General features: G+C 39.4%; 2 protein-coding genes across 3 annotated transcripts in view; both read right to left on the bottom strand.

The window, feature by feature from the left end:
• The window catches only part of LOC133659759 (receptor tyrosine-protein kinase erbB-4-like), a 173,896-nt gene that overhangs the window by 86,194 nt on the left and 69,162 nt on the right, over nucleotides 1–18,540 (bottom strand). The window lies entirely within an intron of this gene.
• The window catches only part of LOC133646051 (mucin-19-like), a 44,955-nt gene that overhangs the window by 16,370 nt on the left and 10,045 nt on the right, over nucleotides 1–18,540 (bottom strand). The window contains exon 2 of the mRNA XM_062041029.1: nucleotides 15,773–15,927. Within this exon, the coding sequence (XP_061897013.1) occupies nucleotides 15,773–15,927 (155 nt within the window). The remainder of the gene's footprint in view (nucleotides 1–15,772; nucleotides 15,928–18,540) is intronic.

An 18,540-nucleotide genomic window follows, 5' to 3' on the forward strand; every position in this document is an offset into this window, starting at 1 on the left:
TATTGGGGTCGACAGTCGCACGTTTTAGCGTTTACTCTTTCTAACTGAAACTCTTTTGCGGTGGAGCTCCCAGAGTATTGATATGTCCCAGTTACATGGAATGCGGCGTAATATTGTGTACTTGTAAGAAGCCCCGCCCCTTGGCCGGGCATCGCTCTGTCATCGGCGAACGCCTGCTTGCTTGAGGTCCCATAAAATAATATAAAGTAATGCAGTAGTTTGACCATCGGGGGGCGCTAAAACACAAGGGAAGTGTTTTCGTCTCTTGTTATGGTTGTACCTAATAAGGAAGCAAGTCTGTGTAATCACCACCAGGTAGCAGCATTAACTTACCTAACTAAAATAGTACGATTTAAAGAGATTTACCCCAATAAACACCTGCACAAATGGCAACAAACAAATCAAGCTTCCTTTCGAATCTAGGTCGTTTACCTGCTTGTTTAAAATATTGCGGTTTTGAACATTTTAAAGATGTTTTATGACGACACGTCCAACTCTTATGATGTGTTCACATATCTCGGAAAGTTGGCTATTTCTCAAAATCCTATACGCATAATAACCTGTTTGTTTGCCAGCATACTCACTAGTTTTCAATATATCGACTTTAATGCTAAGCAGCAATTATACTAGGGTCGACATTCGTGCGTTTTAGTGTTTACTTTTTCTAACTGAAACGGTGGAGCTCCCAGAGTATTGATATGTCCCAGTCACATGGAATGCGGCGCAATATTGTGTACTTGTAAGAAGCCCCGCCCCTTGGCCGTGCATCCCCCTTGGTCCTCATTCAAAACAGAACACAGCTGTTGAGGGCGCATCGCTTCTGTCCTCGGCGAACGCCTGCTCGCAAACGCCCCTAAAGCGGTCTCCTTTCTTGTCCATCTTCTTCTCCTAAAACCTGTTGGAATATTCCACGGAGACGACCGAATACGAAGGAGAGAACGCCCGTCGGTGCGCGGGTGAGTTGCACATAAAAGTGTTAGTTTGTTATCCCTAAGCAAATCACTTCTTAACCGTCGAGTTAGGTCAAGATAGCTAACGTTCTTTTTTATTTGGGGGGGGGGGCGGGGGTGTTTGTTTTTATATGCGGCGTCCTCCGATGTCAAATAGGTCTCCAAACCCCCAAGAGAACACAAGTGCCACGATTTATATAATGGTTATTTTTTAATAGTTTTTTGTGTATATAGCTAGTTTAATGTCAAGCCCACGCGCCCAGGTGAGTATAAGGTGACCCCCCACGCGGCGGAAGTGTATCTGATATACTGCGTGCAATAAATCATGCGCTCCCCTCTTTAAGCTAGCAACATGCTAATGGCAGCTGGCGGCGGCGGCGTCTTATGGCGCCAGTGGAGTCGCATTGTGCGGCGGTGTGTTTGTTTCTTATGCCTTCCCATTTGTGCACTTTTAAGCCGACCAGTTGGCGTTGCTCGGACCGGCAGCTGCATAGTTTTGCAGGGCAGCCATGCTCTGCTGATGGGCGGCGAACCCCACGCACGGTCGGGGGGGCGGGGGGGTGCTTTTTGGGTGTGGCGGAGGTTCACCCACGAACAATGCATCGCCGGTCTTATCTTGATTATAACTCGTTTTTTATGTTAAATGCACACACGACTACTTGCAAAGGTGTTCCTGCCGAAGAGGTGCGTGGAATGACAGTCAAAAAGGAGGCAACTTTGGACGGGGGCACTATTTATTAAAGTTTACTTATATAGCCCTAAATCACGAGTGTGTCAAAGGGCTGCACAAGCCACAACGACATACTCGGCTCAGATCCCACATCAGGGCAAGGAAAAACTCAACCCAATGTGGTACAATGAGAAACCTTGGAGGGGACCACAGATGTGGGGACCCCCCCTGGGCAACCGGTGCAATGGGCGTCGAGTGGATCTAGCATAATAGTGTGAGAGTCCAGTCCATAGTGGATCTAACATAATAGTGTGAGAGTCCAGTCCATAGTGGATCTAACATAATAGTGTGAGAGTCCAGTCCATAGTGGATCTAACATAATAGTGTGAGAGTCCAGTCCATAGTGGATCTAACATAATAGTGTGAGAGTCCAGTCCATAGTGGATCTAACATAATAGTGAGAGAGTCTAGTCCATAGTGGATCTAACATAATTGTGAGAGTCCAGTCCATAGTGGATCTAACATAATAGCGAGAGTCCATAGTGGATCTAACATAATAGTGAGAGAGTCTAGTCCATAGTGGATCTAACATAATAGTGAGAGTCCAGTCCATAGTGGATCTAACATAATAGTGAGAGAGTCTAGTCCATAGTGGATCTAACATAATAGTGAGAGAGTCCAGTCCATAGTGGATAGGGATGTCCGATAATGGCTTTTTGCCGATATCCGATATGCCGATATTGTCCAACTCTTTAATTACTGATACCGATATCAACCGATATATACAGTCGTGGAATTAACACATTATTATGCCTAATTTGGACAACCAGGTATGGTGAAGATAAGGTACTTTTTAAAAAAATGAATCAAATGAAATAAGATAAATAAATTAAAAACATTTTCTTGAATAAAAAAGAAAGTAAAACTATATAAAAACAGTTACATAGAAACTAGTAATTAATGAACATTTGTAAAATTAACTGTTAAAGGTTAGTACTATTAGTGGACCAGCAGCACGCACAATCATGTGTGCTTACGGACTGTATCCCTTGCAGACTGTATTGATATATTTTGATATATAATGTAGGAACCAGAATATTAATAACAGAAAGAAACAACCCTTTTGTGTGAATGAGTGTGAATGGGGGAGGGAGGTTTTTTGGGTTGGTGCACTAATTGTAAGTGTATCTTGTGTTTTTTATGTGGATTTAATAAAAAAAACAAAAAAAAAACGATGCTGATAATAAAAAAAACGATACCGATAATTTCCGATATTACATTTTAACGCATTTATCGGCCGATAATATCGGCAGACCGATATTATCGGACATCTCTAACAGTGGATCTAACATAATTGTGAGAGTTCAGTCCATAGTGGATCTAACATAATAGTGAGAGAGTCCAGTCCATAGTGGATCTAACATAATAGTGAGAGAGTCCAGTCCATAGTGGATCTAACATAATTGTGAGAGTCCAGTCCATAGTGGATCTAACATAATTGTGAGAGTCCAGTCCATAGGGGATCTAACATAATAGTGAGAGTCCAGTCCATAGTGGGTCTAACATAATAGTGAGAGAGTCTAGTCCATAGTGGATCTAACATAATAGTGTGAGAGTCCAGTCCATAGTGGATCTAACATAATAGTGAGAGTCTAGTCCATAGTGGATCTAACATAATAGTGAGATAGTCTAGTCCATAGTGGATCTAACATAATTGTGAGAGTCCAGCCCATAGTGGATCCAACATAATAGTGAGAGTCCAGTCCATAGTGGATCCAACATAATAGTGAGAGTCCAGTCCATAGTGGATCTAACATAATAGTGAGAGAGTCTAGTCCATAGTGGATCTAACATAATAGTGTGAGAGTCCAGTCCATAGTGGATCTAACATAATAGTGTGAGAGTCCAGTCCATAGTGGATCCAACATAATAGTGAGAGTCCAAGCCATAGTGGATCTAACATAATAGTTTTAGAGTCCAGTCCATAGTGGATCTAACATAATAGTGAGAGTCCAGTCCATAGTGGATCTAACATAAAAGGGAGAGAGTCTAGTCCATAGTGGACCTAACATAATAGTGAGAGTCCAGTCCATAGTGGATCTAACATAATAGTGAGAGAGTCTAGTCCATAGTGGATCTAACATAATTGTGAGAGTCCAGTCCATAGTGGATCTAACATAATAGTGAGAGTCCAGTCCATAGTGGGGCCAGCAGGAGACCATCCCGAGCGGAGACAGGTCAGCAGTGCAGAGACGTCCCAACCGATGCACAGATGAGCGGTCCACCCCGGGTCCCGACTTTGGTGAAATGGAGAAGTCTGATCTACAAAATGTGCAGGCAGCATACCCCTTCCCCTTCGAGCTGTCCTGGATAAACCGACATTATTTTTTCCAATCATTTTGGAACTTGCAAGCGTAACTTCTTCTTCTTACTCGTCGTGGCCATGTCTCTTCTTCTGCTTCGTCTCCTTCTTCTTCTGTTCTGATTGCCGCGCTTGACTTCGAGGTGTAACCGTTATTATTGTCCGGCCCGAAAACGGCGCCCAGTGAAGGAGGGTGTTGCAATATTGTTTTCCGGGTGGAAATCGGGAGAAATTCGTGAGAATGGTGGCACCGGGAGATTTTCGGGAGGGGCACTGAAATTCGGGACTCTCCCGGGAAAATCGGGAGGGTTGGCAAGTATGGTGGGGACCCCGTCCCCTGGGCGACCGGTGCAATGGACGTGGAGTGGATCTAGCTCATAGTGTGAGAGTCCAGTCCATAGTGGATCTAGTTCATAGTGTGAGAGTCCAGTCCATAGTGGATCTAGTTCATAGTGTGAGAGTCCAGTCCATAGTGGATCTAGTTCATAGTGTGAGAGTCCAGTCCATAGTTGGGCCAGCAGGGGGTCATCTTGAGTGGAGACAAGTCAGCAGCGCAGAGACGTCACCGACTGATGCACAGATGAGTGGTCCACCCCGGGTCCCGACTTTGAACAGCTAGCGCATCATCTGTGGTCACCTAATAACCTCTCCACGCAGGAGAGGGGGGGCAGAACAGAAAAGAGACGGCAGATCAACTGGTCTAAAAGGGGGGGTCTATTTAAAGGCTAGTGTATACAAATGAGTTTTAAGATGGGACTTGAATGCTTCTACTGAGGTAGCATCTCTAACTGTTACTGCTAGAACATTCCAGAGTACTAGAGCCCCAATAGCTTTTTTTGGGGCTCTGGGAATCACTAATAAGCCGGAGTTCTTTGAGCGCAGATTTCTGGCCGGGACATATGGTACAATACAATCGGCAAGATAGGATGTAGTATCTTATACGTAAGTAGCAAAACCTTAAAGTGCACAGGAAGCCAGCGCAGGTGAGCCAGTATAGGCGTAATATGGTCAAACTTTCTAGTTCTTGTCAAAAGTCTAGCAGCATCTAAAGTTGCATTCCAAGTTTGGTGTCCTTCCTAAAATGTCAGAAATCGAGACGAGGAAGTTGGAATGCAAACCTTAAAGGAAGGCGTCTTAATTGACCATCAGCAAGCTGCCTTTTATTTATAACGCTGCATTATTGTCAATCAATAACAACCGTGCAGAGTTATTGTCTGTTTACTTACAGCAAACACTGCTCAATACCATCTGCAAGATCATATTAATAAGAATATTAGGGTGTGTTTTCACTTGTCACCTTGGGTTCTGTCAGAATGGACCAGATTCTGTTTGCTCTGCCGGTACGGCGAACGCAGAAACATCTTTTTAGTAATCGATTAGTTGGTTCGATTAATCAAGTAATCCTATAAAACACACTTTATTGCCTCAATGCATATCTTAGAGAAAATAGTTGAGATAAACAATTTCTGTCTACCTTCTATTTACGCGTTCACCTTTTGTTGACTGTGTTCTACTTTCTATTTACCTCGTTTCACTTTCTTTTTTACTTGTTTTAACTTTGCCTGGCATTTTATACATTGTTATTAGTTACTCCTAACCAGCGGTGTCAAACTCGTTTTCATTGAGGGCCACATCTTGGTTAGGGCCGCTTGTAACTGTGAATACTACATACATATATAAACACTATTGTCTTTACATTTAATCATTAGATTATTTTTTTTACATAAGCAAATTATACGATGACGTCATAATCACCACGCCCCCACCGCCACAGGTATTTCGGCAGTCTAGGGGAAACCCTGAATAGTGAACATACTGCACAACTTCTCCTTTTTTGTAGTAAGCAAGCAAAAAGGTTACAAAGGCTCCTAATTTAGCTGCTGACGTATGCAGTAACATATTGTGTCATTTATCATTCTATTATTTTCTCAACATTATTAAGGACAAGTGGTAGAAAATGTCTTATTAATCTACTTGTTCATTTACTGTTAATATCTGCTTACTTTCTGTTTTAACATGTTCTATCTACACTTCTGTTAAAATGTAATAATCACTTATTCTTCTGTTGTTTGGATACTTTACATATGTTTTGGGTGATACTACAAATGTTGGTATCAATCCAATACCAAGTAGTTACAGGATCATTCATTGGTCATAATTAAAGTTCTCCTGTGTCCTGGGACGTATTTCATGAGTTTATAAACAATGTAAAAATGGCCAAAAAAAATTGTGACAAACTGACAATGAAAAATATTGATGTTATTGTAGTATCAACTATATACAGCTTTTGTACTTGGTATTGTTACAGTTGATGTATGTGCAGATACGCGTATTTGTTTACACTCAGAAGTGCTAGCTTGCTATTAGCGGTTAGCTATTGTATCCTTCTACGGCAGACCTGGGTGATTATTTTTGACTCTGGGTCCTGTGTGTATAATATATATATATATATATATATATATATATATATCAGTGTTTCCCACATTCATTTATTTGTGGCGGCCCGCCACGAAAGAATTAAGTCCGCCACAAATATATATATATATATCAGTGTTTCCCACATTCATTTATTTGTGGCGGCCCGCCACGAAAGAATTAAGTCCGCCACAAATAAAATAAAATATTTTTATTTTTATTTTTTATTTTTATTTTTTTGTCCTGTCCAGCTTCTCAGGCAAATCATATAGTTGATGTAGATGCCCATATAGGCTGTTCAGATTTACTTTACAAAAGAGAAGTGTAGGATACTTCTCTTGTTGCCTTATTTGTATTTAACCACTACTGTTTTCTGTTTATTTGTTACTGTGGCAGGACACCTCTGCCTCTGTTTCACTTTATGTTGCTGGTAAATAATATGGTTGTAGTAGTAGGCTAAAGTTAAATTATTTAGTATGCACTAATTAAAGGGGCAGAGCTTTAAGAGACATTTTAGCTTTTATATTTTATAAGATATATTTTTTGTAAGAACCACAATTAATAAATATATTTCAGTGAATAACTTATTGTTCAAATCTGTATATAAATATGTACATAAAGTGTTGTAATTATATTGTAAAATGGATGGATGGATGGACGTTTAAAACAAAACTGTTATTATGAATAAGTAAGTATACATTTTTTGAGCCTCTTTAGAGAAAATCATATCATTGTAGTAAATTATGCAAATTACTCGATGTCATGGTGACCACGCCCGTAGCCACGCCCCCACCGCCACAGGTATCTTTGCAGTTTATGGGAAACACTGTATATATATTATAAGGGTGTAACGGTACACAAAAATTTCGGTTCGGTACGTACCTCGGTTTAGAGGTCACAGTTCGGTTCATTTTTGGTACAGTAAGAAAACAACAAAATATACATTTTCTGGTTATTTATTTACCAAAATTTGTAAACAATGGCTTTATCCTTTTAACATTGCTTTAAAATAGCTCTGTGTGTGATGGATGTGAGCCACCACTAGGCTGATGAGTGCAACAGCAGGCAGTCATGAATGCTAAGCATAACAATAACATACATATACACACAGGGTCCATTGCCGGGGTTAATGCAGTCAACATATATAAAATAAAAACTAAATAAGATAAGGCTCAGAATTGGTTTCTTAACAAAACCTTTCTACATATAAAGTGCAACATTAAACTGCTTCAAGTTGTTGTTCAGATTAAATAAAATGACAAAACTTTTCTTCTACATACAAAAAGTGCAACATTAAACAGTTTCAAGTCAACTCAGCCTCAGATTAACTTTTCTTTTTCCCCCCAGCCTTTAACCCTGGTGACTTGCACTCAATTTTCATGTTTTTTGCTAGAAAAATCAGTTTATCCACATTGTTTGCAGAAAGAGCAGACCTGCCTGCAGTTACAATGTCTCCAGCTGTGGAAAATACCCTTTGGCTGGGCACGGAGGTAGCAGGTATGGCGAGGTAGTGCCCGGCTAACTTGGCAGTAAGAGGATATATGGGCTCATTGTTCTTCCACCATAGAAGTGGGTCAAAATCTAGTTTTTAATGCAATATGGTTTTAAATCTGCTGTTATAAAAACATTTGTTATTGCTTTGGCCCAGCCTGACTCGCCGAGGAGAGGCTGCTTGAATGCGGTGGGGAGCTGTGTTTGCACCACGCTCGTCTTTCTCTTCGTTGAAGCGATGTTCACTTGGGGGTGGTGCCGCTTCAAATGCTCACATGCCTGATAGTTCCACCTTTTATTGTTAGTTAAAAAGCCAAAATACGTCCAGTTTTCCTCTTTTGTCTCCACACTGTTTCCACTTGTAACACCTGTGTGTGTGTGTTGACTGGCGACATGCGCCTCGGCTCAAATATTACCGGCAATGTCACCACGGTGCGCCGTCAAGTCCCTGGAAAAGAAAAGTACAGTACCAATATTTTTCTAGGGCAGTATAATGCCTTTTTTGATTCATCAGTACTTTATTAGTGTGGCTATGCTGTACAATCTTAGTCTTGAATAAAGCAAGGCCAACCCTTTATGCTGTCACCAAACTCAAACAAAACAAGGCGCGGGGAACCGTAGTTAAATATACTTGTCTCTTTTCAACTATTAGGTCTTGTTGATCAAAACAGCTAGCTAAAAAAAAAAAAATATATATATATAACATACATAAAAAGACATTATAACATACATCCATAAACGTGGACGCATGTGGAAAAGTGCAATATATTTATCTGTACAGTATTCTATTTATTTATTTATATATATTTATTTAGTTTATATGTATATTTATATATTATTTATATATATTTATTTATATATGCACCTTATTGCTTTTTTATCCTGCACTACCATGAGTTTATGTAACAAAATTTCGTTCTTATCTGTGCTGTAAAGTTCAAATTTGAATGACAATAAAAAGGAAGTCTAGTCTAAAATCATCAGAAATGCGGTCTCTAGTTCTAATAATTGGCCATGACGCATGTGCGTGTAATTATTATCAAAGGGCTGAAAACCGTTTTCACATATAATTTATGATAAATTGTTATGATTAGTATCAGCATTTGAGCTTTTTTTTGTTATTTTGACATTTTTCCGCGATTTCTTGGTGTTTGTTTCTGCAATTTTCCGCGGTTCACAAAGGGCCTCGGGCGCTATTTGGGCACCCATGGTGCACGTTTTATTTTTTTCAAACCGGGAAGGCGAAGTGTTATCAAATAATGGAAGAGTTTCTCCAGCCTCTGCCGTCTCCTGGTAATGAACACTCCCTGGGCTTGTGGAGGTGCCCTGCATGTCTGGAACTAAAACTTTATGACCGCTTGTATTTGATTAACAAGTAAATGCTTGACGCAAGAATCACTTCCTCTCTTTCATAGGATTTTTCTAACACATTTGTTTGTTCACTCCTTGTGCTCAATCTGTTTTCGAGAGCTTTTTTGGAAGAGAAAAGCAAAAACTGAAATAACCTGTTTCATTTTCAATATCATTTGTTCACTTTTCACCATTATCTAAAGTTACCGTCAAGACTCCTCCTCAATTGCTTGTTAAGGCAGCATTCACATTTGTGGTTCGGTACTCTGGTCTGGACAAGGAAAAAAGTAAAGACATGACTGAGCAGGTTTTGTGACTTGTGGCGAAACTCCAATACTCCAAAATAAAATGCAGTCTACTGGTATAAAAATTTGTGTGTTTGAAACAGAGGACTCTCTTTATAGATCAGGGGTGTCAAACTTGTTTTCTTTGAGGGCCACATTGCGGTTATGACAGCTCTCAAGGGCCGCTTGTTACAGTGAATATACCGTATTTTCCGCACTATAAGGCGCACCGGATTATAAAGCGCACCTTCAATGAATGGCCTATTTTAAAACTTTGTTCATATATAAGGCGCACCGCATTATAAGGCGCTACAGTAGAGGCTGGGGTTACGTTATGCATCCCGTAGTTGCGAGACCTGTTGTGGCTCAATATTGGTCCATATATAAGGCGCACTGGATTATGAGGCGCACTGTCAGCTTTTGAGAAAATTGGAGGTTTTTAGGTGCGCCTTTATAGTGCGGAAAATACGGTATATGAATTTTATTATTGTATAATCTCATGATATTACACAATTCCATATGCATTTGATTGTTTTGTTCTGTACAAACTGATGGATAATGTATTGAAATTGTGGAAAAAACATTTTATTCTCACAAAATTTTTTTGAAATATGTGTTAATATAGGGGTGTCCAAACCTTTTTCACCAAGGGCCGCATCCTAAAAAGTTGAAGACTGTGGGGGTCATTTTGATATAATTTTTATTTTATAAAAAAAATAAAAACGTATGACATATTTAAAGACAACGCTTAGTGTCAGCTTTGTGTTATAGATGACAAAGTGTACTATTTTAGATATTACAGGGATAATAAAATGTAAGCAAAAAGACATAATGTAATAAGAAAAAGATGAATCATTGATACTAATAACTAATAATAATACATGTTGTCATGTATAACACAAATCTGACCCTAACTTTTGTCTTAAAATATTAAAAGTCTGTTTTTATCTTTTCTTATTTTACAAAATAGAACTATTTCAAAGTGGCCACCGCATACTTTAAGTTTTCAGTATGCGATATCGGTGGGGAAAGTTTGAACACGTTTGGATTTATTAATATCAAATTGTCAGCTTTTTTTCTTGTTTCATCACAAATTTTTGCTCTTTTTTTACATTTTTACTGTTTTGTTTTTTTTAATCCAAAATTAAGCCGCAGGCTGCACTTTGGACACCCCTGTGTTTTTGTTTGGATGGTCACATTGTTTTCACGTTTAGAAGAAATCTGATATAACTAATATTTTTCGTGAGAAAGATAAAGTTTACTTATTCTCAGGCTCACGAGGGCCACAAAAACGATGCGGCGGGCCAGATGTGGCCCCCGGGCCTTGAGTTTGACACCTATGTTATAGATAGTAGATGGATATTATTTGTTTGGGTGTATTTTGTGTTAAATTGCAGCCATTCTCTTTTCCTTCAAGACTGCATTTTTACAGTAAAAAGTCACATAAACTAATATTTTTATGTGGCCGACTGTGTCCAGAGTGACGGAGTGTTCTAAATCGATATTCGGTGCGTCCGTCTGGAGCTCTGTTTCCCCACACTTAACTTATGACACACAGAGGTCAGCGGTCCAGACTGGAATGCCTTTAACGTCACCCACCGGCTGTGTGGCTCTTGCTGAAAGGGAACCAAATCAATCTGATTTGCTACTCCTCTACCATCCGCCTCAGAATAATGTATTTATTTCATTGCACAATGCTCTGTCATGCCACGTCCAAAGAGCATTGTGTGATTGAGTGGTTAGATAATACTTGAGTTTTGTCCAAAAGGGACGGGGGGTCGGTTGTTTTCTCCACATTCCAGAGTTCCTCCAGCTTCTACAGTCGTGGGCTCTAGCTAGACGTGGAAGATCTGCGTCAAAAATGTTGGATAGTTGTCAGATTGACACCGTCTTGGGCGCCACAAAACCTCTTTTTATTACAAAACCCAGAACCGGTGAAGTTGGCACTTAGTGTAAATCGTAAATAAAACCAGAATACAATGATTTGCAAATCTTTTTCAACTTATTTCAATTGAATGGACTGCATAGACTTAACGTTCGAACTGAGAAACTTTATTTTTTGCAAATATTAGCTCATTTGGAATTTGATGCCTGCAACATGTTTCAAAAAAGCTGGCACAAGTGGCAACAAAGACTGAGAAAGTTGAGGAATGCTCATCAAACAGTTATTTGGAACAGCCCACAGGTGAACAGGTTAATTGGGAACAGGTGGGTGCCATGATTGATATAAGAACCATAATATGATATAAGAAATACTTGAAAATATATACACCCCCCCACCCATCTCCCGAATTCGGAGGTCTCAAGGTTGGCAAGTATGGTCGCGGGGGTGCTGGAGCCTATCTCAGCTGCATTCGGGCGGAAGGCGGGGTACACCCTGGACAAGTCGCCACCTCATCGCAGGGCCAACACAGATAGACAACATTTACACTCACATTCACACTCTAGGGCCAATTTTTAGTGTTGCCAATCAACCTATCCCCAGGTGCATGTCTTTGGAGGCTGGAGGAAGCCGGAGTACCCGGAGGGAACCCACGCAGTCACGGGGAGAAAATGCAAACTCCACACAGAAAGATCCCGAGCCCGGGATTGAACCCACCATTCAAAATCATAAATAAATAGCTAACAATTGAGTGAACAGATCGAGGGTGCTCTGTTGCGCTCACTATACCCTCTCTAAAAACATCCAGACACTGGCAAAAATATTCCATGTACGTGTTGTGACATAAAAATTAACCAAATATGAGTGATATTGTTTATCAAAGCGCCAATGTAGACTCAGTGTTTCCCACACATTCATTTATTTGTGGCGGCCCGCCACAAAAGAATTACGTCCGCAACAAAAAAGAAAAACTTTTTTTTTTTTTTTGTCCTGTCAGCTTCTTTACAAAAGAAAAGTGTAGGATACTTCTCTTGTTGCCTTATTTGTATTTGACCACTACTGTTTTCTGTTTATTTGTTACTGACTGTGGCAGGACACCTATGCCTCTGTTTCACTTTATGTTGCTGGTAAATAATATGGTTGTAGTAGTAGGCTAAAGTTAAATTATTTAGTATGCACTAATTAAAGGGGCAGAGCTTTAAGAGACATTTTAGCTTTTATATTTTATAAGGTATATTTTTTGTAAGAACCACAATTAATAAATATATTTCAGTGAATAACTTATTGTTCAAATCTGTATATAAATATGTACATTAAGTGTTGTAAGTATATTGTAAAATGGATGGATGGACGTTCAAAACAAAACTGTTATTATTAATTAGTAAGTATACATTTTTTGAGCCTTTTTAGAGAAAATCATATCATTGTAGTAAATGATGCAAATTACTCGACGATGTCATGGTTACCACGCCCATAGCCACGCCCCCACCGCCACAGGTATCTTAGCAGTTTATGGGAAACACTGCGACTATTTTAGCGGCGCTTTGATAGCATTGAGCTAATGCTATCTTACGCTGCTCTTGTTGACACTATAAACCGGCTGCTGCTTTTGCTTTGTCTCAAACTTGCTGAAAGTAAATTCTAGATTATAATTCATGCATCTATTACCTGGTAGTAGACAAGTGTGGCCCTGGTCAGACAGGCTGGTCGACTTTCACATCCCCCAGGTGGCAAACAAAGACCAAAAAAGACGCTTGTTGCAGCAACTTCTTTTTAACCCTTAATGAGGATTGGGATTGACTCTTCATCTTTAATGAAATTATGTGAACAACCCAGCAAGAGTGGGAAATATTACAGTAAGCGTTTGTTTTATTATGGTTGAATATGGTTAGTTTGTATGTTTAGCACTGAGCAATGCTGCGGATGCTAGTGTCACAATAAAGCTGCACCGGGTCGCAGTCGGCTTTCTAAAACGTATTACTCACCCTCTTTGTGTTCGGGCTCAAAAATATAAGGTTTCGTATCATATTTTTTCCCAAAGTAATCATAATTGGCTTTCACAAAGTCTGCTTTATTAGCATTGTTGTTGATGGGGAAGGGATGTTTGGTTCCTCACACAACGTTACACAATCACAATATCTCTTGAAACACTTACTACGAGAGTTGTGTGGTCCTCTGTGTTCTAAATTTTATTTATTTTATTTATTGTTTTAATTGGTTTTACCCTTTAAAATCGTTTTTAATCATATTTATTTTTATATTTTTTTATATTGGTTTTATATTAATTTTTTTGTTTTTATTCAAGGTTCATTTTGCCAATTTGTAGGGCTTCAACTATTTTGATAGTCGACTAGTCATCTACTATTGTAACAGTTGACTACCGGATTTTCCGGACTATAAGCCGCTACTTTTTTCCAACGCTTTGAAACCTGCAGCTTACAAAACGGTGGGGCTAATTTATGGATTTTACTTCGAATGGCCATAATGTTTTGTATTCAACAAATAGTTTTCATATTACACCGACAGAGACACTGAAAAGGTGTTCATAAACTGTAAACCAGAATCGTCAAAATTCTTTTTAAAAGAAGTCTTGAAATATCTTCAGTCTTATGTTATGATGTGAGCTTATGTCATATATTAGTTTCACCTTGTAAATATAAACAAACCTTTGCATGATATTTACATTTTTTGAGTTTCACCAGTATGTACAGTATATTTTCTAAGGAGATGACAAAGGTTCTTAAAAATGAAAATGTAACTAAATGTTAAATACTAACCTGTGGATTTTTCTTCGCTAACGGATAAATTATGTGATTGATTAAACAAAGAAATCAAACAATGTACTAAAATCATCCACTTTAAGAAACCGTTCAAACTCAGTGTTTACAAAGTACAAGGAAGAAGAATCCCGATAAACATCTTGAACCTTATTTAAAAAGGAGAACATCTTATCTCGTAAAGGATGAATAAAGACATCAATGACTTTTCCGTTTTGTTTGATCAGCCATTTTACTGCTGTGTGACAGGCACCGTTTGGAAACAATTAAGGTATGTAAATAAACATTTACAACCTCTTCCTACAGTATGTAAATGTCTCATTTCACAACGTACCGGTATATACAGTCGTGGTCAAAAGAACTTGACTCTTGGTCACTTGTAAAGAACATAATGTCATGGCTGTCTTGAGTTTCCAGTCATTTCTACAACTCTTATTTTATTGTGATAGAGTGATTGGAGCACATACTTGTTGGTCACAAAAAACATTCATGAAGTTCGATTCTTTTATGAATTTATTATGGGTCTACTGAAAATGTGACCAAATCTGCTAGGTCAAAAGTATACATACAGCAATGTTAATATTTGCTTACATGTCCCTTGGCAAGTTTCACTGCAATAAGGCGCTTTTGGTAGCCATCCACAAGCTTCTGCTTGAATTTTTGACCACTCCTTTTGACAAAATTGGTGCAGTTCAGTTAAATTTGTTGGTTTTCTGACGTGGACTTGTTGCTTCATCATTGTCCACACGTTTAAGTCAGGACTTTGGGAAGGCCAGTCTAAGACCTTAATTGTAGCCTGATTTAGCCATTCCTTTACCACTTTTGACATGTATTTGGGGTCATTGTCCTGTTGGAACACCCAACTGCGCCCAAGACCCAACCTCCGGGCTGATGATTTTAGGTTGTCCTAAAGAATTTGGAGGTAATCCTCCTTTTTCATTGTCCCATTTACTCTCTATAAAGCATCAGTTCCATTGGCAGCAAAACAGGCCCAGAGCATAATACTACCACCACCATGCTTGACGGTTGGAATGGTGTTCTTGGGATTTAAAGGCCTCACCTTTTCTCCTCCACACATATTGCTGGGTATTGTGGCCAAACAGCTCCATTTTTGATTCATCAGACCACAGAACTTTCCTCCAGAAGGTCTTATCTTTGTCCATGTGATGTCAGACGAAACAAAAATTGAGCTGTTTGGCCACAATACCTAGCAATAGGTTTGGATTGTTAGCTATTTATTTATGATTTTGAATGTATAAAAAAGCCAAGCATATGTTGATACATGAAAAGAAAATTTAGTTGGTGTTTCTTAAATACCGGTGTGATTTATAATCCACAATACTATTGTTGGCCATATTTATATCATGTATTGTCTGTATTGCGCAACCTTAACCCAAAGACGGCCAAAACAGCATCAGGGAACTCAACTGTCCTCTCTGCCCGCATCCACACACAGTCAACTGTTACGTTTACGGCCTCACAGACAAGACCGAAATCCCAGAACCCTTACACTATACACAAAACCGCCAGGCAGCTCCATTTTGTGACATTAAAAAAACCTGGACAAAACGTAGCTACAGAAGAAAGTTACCCAACAGGTGATTGTGTTACCGGGCCTGGGCAGCGAGCAAAGTTGGTGTCCCTGCAACTTCCGGCACCTTCTGGACTTTGCTAATCCCAGGGATGCCGCGGTCGCTGCATTCAGGCCCATCTGTTCAGCCCTGTCGTAACTGCTCAGCCCAAGGCCTGCAAACGTGATTAGTGGGAGATTACATCTGCTTGAAGTGTAACTCCCCTTCTCCAAAACCAGTTATATAAAATATAATTAAAACAAGTCAAACATTGTTGGGATATTTGGTTGTTGAGTATACCCTATGTGCTTTCTGGACTTATCTACCCTGCTTCACATCATGCTCATGTAGAATGTCCTACACTACTGCACGGCTTAATGCGGCTTCACTTTCCTCCTCTACCGGATTGCCTGCGTCGTCTCTTTAGCTTCCCTCAGGGCGCTACATACGTATTTCAAGACGTCTTTTCAAGCTTTCTCTCTCATGTGTGCATGACCTCTGACTAATGCGGCTGCTCGTTAGCCAGGGTTACTTCCAAAAGCGCGTCTGACACATTTCGTTCTGCACTGACGGACGTGCATCATCTCTTTTTTCACATTATTATTAATGTGAGTGAGCGTGATTGAGTGCTTTTTGCATGTTAGGTTTTTTCGACATTGGCTTAAAGTGGGTGTCGTAGATGGTCCGCTAGCACGTGAGCTGTAGGGGAGGAATCTTTGGGCACGAGTCGATTAAAAATCGATTATTGATGCATCATTAACTTATGTATATTGGTTAGGGGTGTAACGGTACACAAAAATTTCGGTTCGGTACGTACCTCGGGTTATAAGTCATGGTTTGGTTCATTTTCGGTACAGTAAGAAAACAACAAAATATAAATTTGTGGGTTATTTACCAAATTTGCTAAATCTTCCACCAAAAATGTTTTTCTTAGTTGAATATTTGATGTGAAGTAATCAGAACCTTGGATAGGTCAATAATTCATAATAACATTGTTTTGAGAAGAAAGAAAAAAAAAACAGCTTTGTTTTATTAGTCAACATTGCAACTTTTTCTAAATTACATTTAACCTTTTAGGCTTTTTTATTTCACTTTTGTTATGTTTTTGTTTATTTTAATAGTATTTTTAGAATGTGCCGTGGGCCTTTAAAACATTAACTGTGGGCTGCAAATGGCCTCCGGGGCACACTTTTGACACCCCTGCTATAGATAATAAAAAATTAAATCTGATAAATCTATGCATAAAAAGCAGAGCTTGGCGATACATGCGCGTTTATCATAACTCTCTCGCTCTCTCTGTCTCTGCCCCTCCCTCACCAATGCTGCTGGGCGCACAATTTGTTTTGTTTTTAACCCCTTCTTAACCCTGGACGTACATTGAAAATACCCGCAACCCTAACTCAAAATGCCGGACATTTGAGGCATTTAAGAAACTCCGCCCGACAGCTCCGCAAAAGAGGACATGTCCGGTGAAAAGAGGAAGTATGGTCAGTCTATCCTAGCCCGTTAGCAGCTAGCATGCCGTGTGTTGTGCCTCGGTGTGCATTGTTTACACAACGTACGTTACGCTACTTAATATGTCCATGTGGAAACTCGTTCGGTACACCTCCGAACCAAACCGAAACACCCGTACCGAAACGGTTCAATACAAATACACGTACCGTTACACCCCTAATATTGGTGCAGTTTTACATTTCTTTTTGTTTCCCTAAATAAGCGTTTATCACTTGCAACATTTAAAATCCGTGCATTTGTAAAAAAAACAAAAAAAACCCGTGAAATTAATTCCCATTACATGTATTATGTTATATTAAACGTGTGCAAAACTGGAGCATAAGTGCCCTAGAACAGGGGTGCCCATTACCTCGATCGCGAGCTACCCGTCTAAAAATTAGCGGTCATCAGTCTTTACCAACACGTCACTTTCGTCACTTGATTGACATTCACGGCACCTGAGGGTCTTCTGAGATGACGCTGGTTGCTGCGAGCTCATTATTAATAAAAAATGACCGACAGGAAGGCGGGAAACACTTTTTATTTCAACAGACACTCGCGCCGTACCTGCCTTCAAAATTGCACAGTTCCTATCTTCACAGTAAAAGCGCTGCTTCATCCTGCCTGCGCTAACAAAATAAAAGTCTCAGAAAGCTGGCGTGCACAAGCTAGCAAGCTACGGAGTTTGCCCTCAATGTATTTCTTGTAAAGTGTATAAAAAGGAGTATGGAAGCTGGACAAATAAGATGCCAAAAAACAACCACTTTTGTGGTATTGGACCGAAACGAAGACGTTTTTTACTCCTCCATTTGAAAATGTGGAAGTTATCATCACTACTGTCTGATTCCAATCAATGCAAGTCATCAGAATCAGGTAATATACCAACTTATATTGTTGTCTTCATGAAAGAAAGGAATCTACATGTGTTAAACATGCTTATATTATCATTAAACACCTTTAACTTGTTAACAAAAACGTCTCTTTGATGATTAAATGAATATAAATTATATATATGTATGAGGTAGATCCCTTTGATTTGGTCAATTGAAAAGTAGCGTACCTGCAGAGAAAGTGTGGACACCCCTGCCTTAGAATAAAGGAGCTGGTCAGATCTCTCAGTGAGCTGTCTCGCTTCAGTCAGCCACATTTTAGAAATGGTCTGCATTACATTATTTGCAATAAATACATCGATTATCAACGTTTACTAATCGATTTTATAATCGTCCATGTCCGAATTGCGATAAGTCTAAAAATAAATTATTTCCCCCACTTCTAACGTGAGCATACGTGTAAG

Source organism: Entelurus aequoreus, linkage group LG01 (assembly GCF_033978785.1).
Source record: "Entelurus aequoreus isolate RoL-2023_Sb linkage group LG01, RoL_Eaeq_v1.1, whole genome shotgun sequence".
Lineage (NCBI taxonomy): Eukaryota > Metazoa > Chordata > Actinopteri > Syngnathiformes > Syngnathidae > Entelurus > Entelurus aequoreus.